At 37.2% G+C, this 12,762-nt stretch overlaps 1 protein-coding gene across 9 annotated transcripts in view; it reads right to left on the bottom strand.

Annotated features, from left to right (window-relative positions):
- RABGAP1L (RAB GTPase activating protein 1 like) overlaps positions 1-12,762 on the bottom strand; it is a 263,348-nt gene that overhangs the window by 218,419 nt on the left and 32,167 nt on the right. For all 9 annotated transcript variants that reach the window (XM_064515591.1, XM_064515588.1, XM_064515592.1 and 6 more), the window contains 3 exons: positions 5,327-5,481; positions 2,821-3,016; positions 859-1,069 (listed from right to left, as the gene is read on the bottom strand). In XM_064515591.1, the coding sequence (XP_064371661.1) occupies positions 859-1,069; positions 2,821-3,016; positions 5,327-5,481 (562 nt within the window). The remainder of the gene's footprint in view (positions 1-858; positions 1,070-2,820; positions 3,017-5,326; positions 5,482-12,762) is intronic.

Here is a 12,762-nt window from a genome sequence, read left to right as displayed (position 1 = left end):
TGAAACTCCCTCACCTAACTGAAGTCCAGCTGGATCACTACTGTCTCAACTTATTTACCTTGCAGGTGATTATGGACTCTCTCTGTGGGAGAAAACACACATCAGCTCTCCCTTTCCAGGATATCAGAAATGACACAACAAGATCCGTGGGAATATTTGGCCCTATAACTAGCAAACAGGCTCTTGCTGATATTCAATACAGAGAAACTGATCCTCAGAGATCCCCACATCCAAAAGATGACTTCGAGTCTCATGCCTCATTTTCAGGATTCATCAGTTTGAAATGGCTCAAATCATCCTTCAGCGTTTAAGGGCTTCAAGTGGTTAACCACAAACAAGTGAATGTGATGGTTGAACCGCTTCCACTGTAAAAGGCAAAGTATTTCACTGTACTTCACTCTATTTCACTTTAATGAGAAGTAGTATTACTACCATGTTCTGTATCATTACCCATAAGCAATGACCTGAACACGCAGACAGAAGGTCTGATAACATTTCTCTCTGCTTTGAGTTCCAGCAGACTGATACCTAGACCTGCAGGTACCTCGCAGCTGCAGGGAGATCTCAATTCACACGAATGAACTCCCCAGACAAACGGGCATCTGTTACCACATTTGAATGAAAAAGCAAGTAGAAAGATATGCTTTAATTAACATCGTATGAAAACCACTACCACCAACATGTTAACTTGAGCGTGCTTTTTGTTGCTTCACAGGAATTTCTCAAAATTAACTGCCTTCAGCAAGAACTCTAGGTGCAAATCCAACTATTTCATTTCATTATGGGAGAACGAAGTCAGAATTTGACCTCTGTGTGTCTGTGCAAATAACAACAACAACATATAAATTTATATGTTACCTTACAGAGCCTTCTGGAATATTTGGAACATAAAGTGTCACAGATGCAGGGGCCTGGCTTGAGGACTTCATAGCTGCCATTGCACGTAATGCTTCTGGTTCATTCCGAGGGGCAGACACCTTCATGCAACCTAAATAAGTCAGTTTGTTAAACAATACGCTGTCCTCTTCTGGGGGTTCAGTAGGGGAAGAGGGCCTTGGTGCAGAGATTTCTGAAAATGAAGAAACCATTTATTTAACCATCCTTCTTTCTTTTTACACATTATTTTCTGAATGAATTCAATAGCAAAGTCATCTACTTTTCCTTAGCACTGAACGGGACTTTTCCTGAGGATGGACATGGGGTAAGATGTCTGTAACAGTCCTGCTCCAACAATAAAAAACACTCAGCACCTTAATATTAATATGAAGTCTATTCTAATGCACATTTCCATGTACTGCATAGGGGCAAACTGCCTTTTGATTTTTTTTTTTTTTAGCAGTGCTAGAATACAGTTTTTCCTGAAATTCAGTTCTCCAGATATTCTTTATTTTGGTTTGCTTATATCTACTTCATGTTAATCAGTTTGCACAATGACGCCTTTTTTAATTCTCTTCTCTCCAATGCCTTTGCAGCTTCTATAGAATTATTAAATATGGTTCACTTTTCTGTGCTAGCTACATAAAATGCATGAAATCATCAGTGAGCTAGAAAAAATAAAAGGGGTATCTGTTTGCTCCTCCGCTCAGCAGAAGAGAAACATTCTTTCTCCGCTACCACACTAACATGGACAGGGGTGATTTGGGGGCAGGGGATGTGTTTTCTTCTGTTTTTCAGAGGCATCCTGACATTTTGAGAAGTGGGAGGAGAGATGGAAGCTACAAAAAACTCTAAAGTATGGAATCATAGAGTAATTTAGGTTGAAAGAGACCTTTGCAGGTCATCTGGCTTAAAACTCCTGATGAAAGCCAGATCAGGTTAGACTTGAACAAGTTTCATAGCTGGATCAGGTTGCTCAGGGCCCTGACCAGGTATGTTCTGAGTATCTCTGAAGAAGGATATTCCAAATCTCTCTCAGCAATCTGCCTTCTATTATTTCTATTTCCTATGACTATAGCTAATATTTACATAATACTCAATTTGTAAAAGTTGCTAAATGTTTATTAGAGAGCAGGAAAAAAAAATGTTCTTACAAGTATTTCTTTGTTCATTCATGCTAAGAGTAGTATGCTGTTTTAAGCACATCAGTCTGCAAAAACAACATCAAACAAGAAGCTAGTAAGGTAAGTTCTCAGATCATTCTAAGATGCAGCATATGTGTAATTAAAAGAAGGACTTTTCCATGATTAGTAAGCTATGTAACTCATTCTAAAATGGAAAACTTTTTTTGACTTTACAAATAAATGCTATGGGAAATATCTGATATGATACCACAGAACTGCTCTGCATACTACCGAGGGAAAAAGAAACCTAATTTAAGGTCCACAGACAGGGCCACAGCTTTCTATTTTAATATTAAAAAAGAAAAAAAGCAACAATAAGAATTTTCCATTCTCATGTTAGGCTGTCAAAAGCTGACTGAAAAGACCCAAAATCTTTGCTAAATTATTCTTTTCTTATACCAGGTCTCAGCGTTATTAAAAACACTCCAGGAAAGCACCACTGAAATACCTTGTCTCAAGCCTCATCTATAGTGCAGTTCAGCAAGCTACCCGAAACTTAGTCTCACCTAGGGCTTGAGACAAAATGAATATTATCTTGACCAAAACAACAGACAGAAGAGCATAGGGCATCAATCTGATAACAATCTATTCCTATCAGTAATCCTATCCTTATCTGAAAAGGAGAGGAGGCCCCAGCGTATCTCCAGTATAGTTTCAGAATGGAGTCCCAGAAAGACTTATATTCATTTTAAGATTAATTTGAAATTGCATAAAGGCAAAAGCTACCACTTTTGGGAGGGAGGGGGCCCTTTACCAGTACCTGAAGTAGAAGGGTCTAAAAAAAGGTGCAGGGATGGCTGATTTGTCTGACTTGCTGACACCACATCTCCAGCCGCCTGGCTGCAGGCATCACCATAATCTTCCTGCTCAGCAGTAGAGTTGTTCTGCTCTTTTTCAGAATCCCTCAGGATCTCTTCCATTGCCTTCTCCAGCTGTTCATCACCATTGGAAAACACCTGTAATAAGACAGAGATTACATTTTTAAAAGCTACTTATACAAATACTATTTTTTGAACACGTAGTCTTACTCATTGTAAAAGTTCAGAAATTCTGCTAAACAAGAGAAGACACTAAGCACCTATAAGATTATATCAGAATACAACCCACAGGTCCATATTATTAAATAGATCTGACCACACAAGGCCTCCAAGATCCATTGAACATTTGCAGACCATGACTCATCATCTCTTCCTATTTAACTATATAATACTACCAAAATTAGAAAAGAAGTTGCTATATTAGTAAACAACAACCAGTAAGAAAATTGTGTATTTTTAAAAATTACTTACTAAATTCAAAATGGCAACAACAAAAAAAAAACTAACACTTACTTTGATGTCAACTTTTCAGGTATGCAGTATTAAAAAATAACCTCAACACAAACAAAAAAATTGTGCTATGCTTGGGTAGTTCGAATGACCAAAATAAAAATAGCTACAAGTAGGTATATTTTAATAAGTAAATAAATCAATTATACAGCATGTATATATTTGTATACACATATATAAGGTATACAAATATATACTTAACTATATAATTAAAAAATACAGGTGTCTGTTCACTAGTGAAGTAGTTATGTTTTTTTTTTCCCCAAGATTAATTGGGAATAAGAGAAATAGCATTCTCCAAGAAGTCAGATCTTTTTGAAGAGATAGTCAGAATAGTTTTGTTTCCTCTGGCAATTCAGTATTTCAACCAGCTCATGCCTCTGTGCCTAATCCTCATATCTCCTGAAGTTCAGCTCACTGATCTCTAAGTGCTTATAGAAAATGACAGGCAACAGAATGACATGCTTCTGACAAATCAAAGGGACATTAACTTTATAGACTTAACTATTTCTTACATAGTTCTCCATCTGTAGAACCAGTGTATCACAAGATGATTGATTATCTTAATATTCCAGATGGATAAACTGAGGCACAGAGAAGACAAGTAACCCGGCCACAGCTGCGTTCTTCCTTCTGAGTCACATAATATAACAATAGTCAAGCCAGACATTTGCCTTCTAGTTTCACATGCCAGTCTGATGCCCTTCCCACTAGTCAACATGGACAGCAATTTTTCTGTGTTATAGAGGACACTAACGTATATCTCAAAGCTTAGCACAAAAGTACACTGGAGCCCGAGATCTCAGAATCAACAATATTCAAATATAATCCACAGTCTCATCCCAGTGCATATAATACACGTGTTCTCACTGTCAGCCCAATAACCACCCATCTAAAAACTAGACCTCTCCTAAAACCTCAGATTTGTCTCTTCAGGTCCTCCATTCAAAACGAAGAGAGCAACAGACCTTGCTACAGCTTTGTCTTATAGAAAATTCTACTTTCTTAGCCATAGCCATTACATTTCAGTTGTTTCACCCATCCTCCCACAGACAGGAGGGGAGCAAGTTTCAGGAAAGGGCAAGGAAACAGTCAGACCTGTTCCCTAGAAAATATACAGCCTTCTACAAGTACTAGTATTTCAGACAAAAAAATGGAAAGGCCAACACAAAGTTGCATCATGGATTCCACCTCCAACTCACACACCTCTTTCCAGATATGATTACTAAAGCAGCAGCTAGTGTTTTACATGCAAAGAGAAATCATCAGTTTGCATAAATGTTCAGCAATTATTTAGAGACAGACAAAGTGCTTATTGTCACTTCAAGGAATACAAATTCCTATTGTTCCAAATGAATCGAAACCAATAAGTCAGCCACTGCAACTGAGATGGAGATCTCTAATGAACCAGTCAGCTGTTACCCAAATGTTAAAATATTTTGGTATTTGGAGGTAGAAAACTTTCAGGAAAAGTCTTAGTCGCATCTAAAAGAGCACTTATGCAAGAAAACTAAATTAAAACACACAGAAAAGCAAGACTGAGTGTGGTCTATACCTATGCAGCCCGCTACATTCTTTTATGAAAACAACATTCAGAGTCTCTGAACCCAAAGTAAAGAATATTTCTTAAACTTTAATCTGAAGTTGATCCTTCAAATAGAATTTTTAAATCCCTTTTTTAATGCATAAATCCAAAGAATACTAACAAAGTTGACTCCTGAAGAAGTCACTATAAGAACAACTGAACTGCCACTTTTGGCCAAACAGATTTGCTTGGTCTGATCTGTTAATTTCACTGGTAAGGAGCAATGACAAAAATTTTTGTCCAAGAGTCTTCCCAAGCACACACAAGTATCTTTAATTAAATATTCAAAAGAAGTTGCAACCTTTCGCTCAAGAGGAATCTTAACATGCATTTAAAACAAAGCAGTAGTAAACCTTTAGCTGAGGTTTCTCATCTTTTCCAGAAGAGTCCTCTGACTGCTGATGAACCAGGACAAAATCTTCATTAATTAATGTGGATACCGTTTCAGGAACTCTACCGGCTTTGCTAAATGAAGTTTTGACTTCCATATCAAGTCCGTAGTCTCGTCCTGCCACATCAATGTAACAAAGAAGTAAAAATATTAAAGGACAAGTTTTGAAACTATAAATATAATAATAGGTGTAATATGAAGTTAATATCAAGTAATGCTTAACATTATATGAATATATAATATTTAATGACATTTCTCAAACCTTGACTTCATTGATGTAAGAATTCTTTTTAAATAGCAAGTATGATTTTTGGAATATCTATTTAAAAATCCTGTGATTTAACAGCAGACTGCTATATTTGTGTATTTTTCAGCAAATCATCACACAAGGAGAAGTGCATCTCAGGGCTTCCACTTCCCTTGTTTCTGATCCTCCAGAGCCTACTCCCTCTACCGCTCCAATTCCTGCTTGTACAGATACATTTTGTCACTACATTGTGATGCACATAACATGAAGAGGCAGATTATATGAAGACTAATTTTCCAAGAACTGCATATCAAAGTGCATACTATACATATGAAAATACAGTTAGCAATCGATTATGTTAAAGAGGTTTTTTTATTATTATTTTTTCGCTGCATGTGGATGAAGTCAGCAGAGGTGATACTAAATCACAAATACATGCTCCTTAGCAAGTTTCTCTCAGATAATCTACAGTGGAGTTAATCACACTAATGAAAAAAAAAAAAAAAAAAGTAGGCTATAACTATCGTGGAAATCCAGAAACACAAGTTTTCTCTTGTCTGCACAGATGCTAAAGAATATTATACTCAAACCAATAAACAAGTCAAAATATTTGTAAGCCTATATGTCGCAAGTTCATAAAAAATACAAAACCAGTACCATTCCCAGCACTTCAAAACAGTAACAGCTACTGTAGGAATCCACTAAGTAAAGACAGTATCACCTACATTAATTCAGAACATCTTCATTGATTCCTTAGGGAATGATGAACTAGAATGAAGAACACTGTATGCCGAATATTGCTTTTTAAATTGATCTCATTTTTTAGCATGCTAAACAGAAAAACACAGAAAATGTATTTTCAGATACTCCTGATAAATAGCGCACACTTCCAGATACGGCATACTTCCATATCTCCGTTTCCTGAGACATACCAGCCTAACTGAGGGCTGGGAACTAGTGTGCTTAAGCCACAGAGCTCTGAAGGGTCACATATAAAGGAGAGGGAAACAAACTGCACGTCCTAGAGCCTTCTGTGCAAAGCTGAACACATCATCTTTACCTCGAAGCTGGACACAAGAGACCCAAAACACTGTTCAGGCCCCAAATACTTAACACTCACCGGATCCAGAGTTTCAGTTCAGCACAGTCACCTGGACAGTGTGCAAAGAGGGGGAGCTTTACCAAACTTCTACCATGACTGGTGAACAAGGACAAGCTTAGCTTCACATTGCCTTTCACAGTAGTGCCAAGGCAGGAAAAAAAGCTATGCTTGCTTCTCAGTTAAAGCTGTAAAATACTAAGTGATCCAGAAAAAAAGTACAAATTTGTATCTACCTATAGAGAACAAAAACCCAGCATTCTTAACAGAAAAAATAAAAGACTTGCAAATCCTCCGCCATTCTGAAGGGGCATTATTTAAACACGCAAGCCACCAGAAGCAATTGTTTGGCAGCTTTGAACTAAAAAAATGAGTGTGGGAAACAGATTGCTTGCAATACAAAAATATTTTGCAGCATTTTTGTAACCACAGTCAGTATGTTTCTGCTCTTTCAAAGATTTGGGCTGCTATAAACATTTATACACACAACTCTACAAAAAGATATTTTCCCTCTCCCTATCCTAGCCACAATTTTACCTGTTAATCCAGTGAAGGCATTATACACAGAAATGCCAGAATAACTAAAGAACTCAAATTCTTCAGATAACTGACTTGTGTATAATGCAAGTCTTAGATGGCTGACATTAGGAAAAAAGCCACTAAACTACAGCTATAATATTTAGACAGAGATTATAAATTTGGATTAGCAGTTTAGCTCTGATGTCTTTCACATCTCCAGCCTAAAGCCTCAGAAGCATGAATATTTTTCAGACAGATGATGTAATGTGAGCTCCACCCAAGCCTAGGTTATGGATTCACTGCTGAAATAAGTTTTGTTTCGGTGTTTTAAACTATCTTTCCTTTAAAGGTCTTGCCAGCAGGAGAAAAAAAAAGTCTTAATACACCATTTTTTAGATGTTACAAACACAGTTCATTAACTCCAGGTATTTTTAACAAATGTCATGTTGTGAAATGTTACACAAGAGCTTGCATATTATTTGCGATATACAGACAGTCAAGTTCAAAACGAATATTAATTGCAAAGCAAATCCTCAATACAAAAATGAAGGTCCACTGTTGTGGAATTCTCTGAAGGCAACAAAAGAAGATAAAAGGATGCTGCCCAAATACAGCACACCCTGAGTAATCATTACCTCTGCAGCTTTACACCACGAGTGGAGAAAACAGCAAAGAATAAGTCAGCTGCGCAGGCCACATCAGAAGCAAAGATCTAGTTTTTCAGAAGGAAGGATCCAGTTTTTCAGAAGCCTCCTCCCCTCCCACCCCTAGACCTCTTGCTGGACTTTGTGAAGACAACGAAGAAAAGCCCTCACAACTCCTTCTAGCGTGTTTGCAGAAAGGAGGAATCACAAGAAATGCTATTTTGACAAAATTTTGTCTCAGTCTATTTAAGCTTCATTCAGGGATTTTTTTGCACATACCTGTGGGAGAACGATTAAAAGAGAAAGGCAAACTGCTTACATTAGCACATCACTAGTTCTTTCTGCATCAAAATGAGGACTGACAGGCACACTGTGAACTAGGAAAAGTTTCGGTAGCAGTATTTTAACAATAAAATGATGGAAAATGTACATTTTTAAAATCTGAGAAAAAGATGACAACAGAACTAGAGAAACATGTTGAACTACAAAATACCTGTTCTTGCCCTATGTGGATTAAGGCAGCTTAAGAGAAGTCCTATTTCGTAAGTTATAATCAGAAAGACTAAGAAAATTTTTATAAACACTAGCCAACTGCAAGGAGTTTCTCCTTCCATTCAGGCACTTAAAAGCATACCATACACATTCTTGTGATTACATTTGAGTTGCAATGCCTTCAATGTCTCTAAGAGCTTACTTCGAGTTTGTCTTTAACATCTGCTTAACTACCACATCAGGTGCAGACACATACGTTTTTCAGCCATAATTATGCTAGCTGAATAAATTAATCAGCCCCAGGCCAGTTAACTCCAGCCTTTCATTACTTACTGCCTACTCCAACTTGCCATCAGTGTTATTCATGCGAATACTCCCTGTCCCATTTCAATCAAAACTAACTGCATTAGTTCCAGTTTAGTAGTCAAATTTACTTTAACTGTGATGAGTTAGAAAACACACACACAAACAGGTCAGATATTCAGAAAGCAAACTCTTCAACCAGAAAAGTCTGTACTTGTTAGTCGCACAGGTACAGTTACAAGAACAAGTCTAAAAACACACCATGTCTTCTGCTAAGACAACCTCTTGACGTCAACACTAGAGAACTTGCCATATGAAAATTAAAACCAGCATTCTAGATTTTTCATGGAAAATATGTGTATTATAAAGATGAAAGTCTCAGAGTGAATATATTATTCATTTCCTCCCCCATTCTAGTCACATGCTATTTAGAAAGCAAAAGCTATACATGTAATGCAGTATGACCAGGCTTTGATCAAAAGCAGTTTTTAAATGCTATAGACAAACTCAATTTCAATGATCACAATCAAGACATATTTTAAATCCAACAGCTTGAGTAAAGTTAACGTCAGAGTTTAGGAATATAACTGGGAGTCTCAAGGAGTTTCAAGATTATCAAGATTCATACCACATTAAGTAGTAAGCTACTTAGAGGAAAAAAAAATCCATTTTACTATGTTATAAATATTCAGGCTTCAATACTTCAATTAACTACTTACAGAGAAAAGCAGTAAAAAGAGAACAAAACCCTCTTTTGAATGAATCATACATTAATATTATTTGGGGAAGGGAAGGAGTTGAACATCTGGGGGGGGGGTTATGCTTTATTAACAAGAAAAAAACACAAGTGCATTCTGGACTTTCCAGTCACCTCTAGTCAGTAAACTAATGGTTATGATAGTTCCCTTTCATCTTTAGCTTTATTCCTACTGAGTACATATTCCTTTTTCACTCATTATTCAGCAATGACTTGTAAATTTAAGCTCCTCTTTTTCTTATGAAAGCTCTTTGGTGACATCTGTCATTTGTTCTTTAGACTTCAGCAAAATCAAATAGACCCCTATTATTAAACTCATAAACAAGCTTCATTTTTATATCCTCCTTTCAGAAAAACAGCTGAAAATTAAGAGCATAAGAATATATTCTTGATTGCTTTGGTCAGAACATACTAGAGAGTTGCACAGACTGAAGTCACGTTAAGTTTATTTTCTGAAGTTAGCAGCAGGCTCTCCCGAAGCTGCAAGCCGTCTCAGAATACTGATGAAACAGGTCTAGCAAATTTTGCTTTATTAGTTTAAAAAAGCTATTGGCAGGGCAGCAACCATCAGAGAGGCAGTCAGGGACATGACAGTCAGTAAACATAACCCACCTCGGCCACCTTCGCATAAAATACAATGGCTTAGTTTAAGCTGCTTGTGCAGTTGAGTTTCAAATGAACGATCATGGATGCAAATCCATGTTTTATTCTGCCAGCACTGCTCCCAAGATAGCAACCTCGGGCCAGATGGTAACGTCCTAAACCACCAGAGCCAAGAGTCAGAGGGGCCCTTCCAACACCTTCAGAAAGGTGACAACAAAATTTGCTTTGCACTTTTAAAGTTCGCTTTACAATAAGAAATACTGGGAGAATGCACTACAACCACCACAGAAAAGTCTTATTTACAAAAGAAGCACCTTGAACAGTCACTCTTCCCTATAGTAAAGCTTATTTTTCCTCCATACTTTGATCAGCTATACTACACAGACAAAAACTCAGAAACCCACAAGCAAATACACATGAGGAAGTTTTCCCAAACTCAACTAAATAAAGCCAACTATATGATAAAAGAAGTAATATGGAGGAAAAAGAAAAAAAGTAAAAATTTTGAAAAAAGCTTTCTGACAAACAGACTAAGGGATTCTGGGGATACAAAGAAATTAATCAGACTGACCGAGCTTTAAAATAGGGAGAAAAAAGACAAAACAAAACAAAAAAACACTTCCTCTGAAGAGTATCTTAAGTCATACTGATACTACAATGACTGAAAGTTGTTGCTTTTTTGCAAGCTTTACTGCGTAGTTTTGGACAAGTCACTTCATCTTCCTGTATTTCAATTCCCTATGCTTTGTTTATACAAGATTCTGCATAAATGCAAACTAAGCCATTTCTACTTTGAATACAGGTGTTTTGGGGGCAGAGACTGGACCTTACTATACATATGTAGGGGGCTTAGCAATAGGAGGCCCAAACATGATCTGTGCAAACAAATACCTTTTTCAATTAAGTTCTGATTTGAGCTTAGCTCAAACCAAAGCTGTTCTAGTTCAAATGAAAACAGTTTCTTTGCAAGTTTGGTAGCCCCAAACTAGTTCACACTGGGAGGGGGATGGGGGAAAATGATGAATAAAATAGAACTGGCCAATGTAGGAAAGTATCTCCCACAGCAAAGACTTCGGCCCGCCTAGCAGCTGCTCCCTGTACAGTCCAGCAAGGCACCACAGGTTCACTGCAATTCCCTACAGTAACAATCGTGGTGGAAGCTGAAGAACAGCAATTTCAGCGGATCTGTGTACCATCAGCACTGTATCAGATTATGGGGAAACAGGAGAGAAATGCTTTTATTCCTCCTCTCCCTACCTCTTCCACGCATTTCATAGTGAATCCAAACACATACCACCCGCACCAACAAGAGTATACCTGCACAGTGACACGTGCAGGCAGGATTTCCGGGCAGGGAAGCTCAAGACAGGGCACTACTGGCTACACAGTCACTGTCAGAGGAGAAAAAGAACCCAAAGCAGCAAAGGACCAACTGCTTTCCAGCTAGGAGTTGCTCTGCAGAGCTGGTAAGATGCAAAGATTTCCCTATCAAACAGGACCCCAATAGTAAGTGTCAATTTTTACACAAACCATATGTCCAAGGCAGTAACCAGGCATTTTTTGGTTTAGTTCCAGTTTGTGCCAAATACGTTGTTCAAAGTTACTGCTCACATTCACTTTTTGTTCAGAAAAACATGATTTTTTGTTTTAATTTTGTTTCAGTACTATATCCTAAGACAAATAAAAAGTTTTCCTAAAATGTAGAGCTATGAAGTACACAGAAAAAGACAATAAAAAAATAAGATTAATGTTGATATTTCAATTCTTAGTAAGCAACAATAAACTTGTTTTGAAAGAAAGCTTCCTGTGGTCTTTCAGGGCAACCAAGGGCAGGCTAATGTATACTTTTTTTTTTTTTTTATGATACAAACAAAAGCAGGTCCTGCATTAAAGATCAGCTTGCAAAGCTATACGGTTTGCCTGATGATCGCAAATGCCAAGCAGGGTACTGGTAAATAAGTTCTATTTTCCTAAGACTCTTCAAGGGACTCTCTGGGGACTTTCAGAGGTGAAGGTCCAATATGGCTACGTTCAATGTGCAAATTCACATTGAAACCCATAGCCTCTGTTCCCTTCTTTGAGCCACACAAGACAATGCATAAGAACTGAGAGCAAAAAGAGCATTAAGCTAACTTGAAATCTCAGATGATATTTTACTGTACTTATATACTGTCCTACTCAAATACACAGTTTACTGAAGTGATCTGCATCATATGCTGACTTACTGCTTAGGAAACTGGAAACTGAACACACACTGACAGTTATACACACACACAGAAATAACTGAGTGTCTTGATCACTAGATTTTTTTTTTTTTTAGAAAAATGTGTCAAAGCTATGTATTACCATGTTTCTCATCCCCATGAGCTTGCTAACACTAGTAAGAGATGCATACTTCCTCCAGAAAGCTAATCAATGCTTCAAGTACACAAAGCTTTAGCTTTTCAATGCTTTGTGACTCAGAGACTAAATGACTAAAGACTAAATGTATACTGTATGTTGAAGCAGCACATCTAATCATATTCCCAAAACCCTTTTCTTTTCTATTGATTGGGTGGACACACATGCAGAAGCAAATCCTCAATTTCATAAATTTTGTTTAATCTCACTGATATCAACAGCACCAGAATTTCACCCTTAATCACAATTTTTCAATTTCTCTTTAGTGTAATCTTTATTGAAGAAGCTAAGTATCTATTGTTTGCACTAACTACCAATTTATTATCCATGAATT

Source organism: Dromaius novaehollandiae, chromosome 8 (genome assembly GCF_036370855.1).
Source record: "Dromaius novaehollandiae isolate bDroNov1 chromosome 8, bDroNov1.hap1, whole genome shotgun sequence".
In the NCBI taxonomy this organism is placed as follows: Eukaryota; Metazoa; Chordata; class Aves; order Casuariiformes; family Dromaiidae; genus Dromaius; species Dromaius novaehollandiae.
This window is presented reverse-complemented; position numbering and strand designations above follow the sequence as displayed.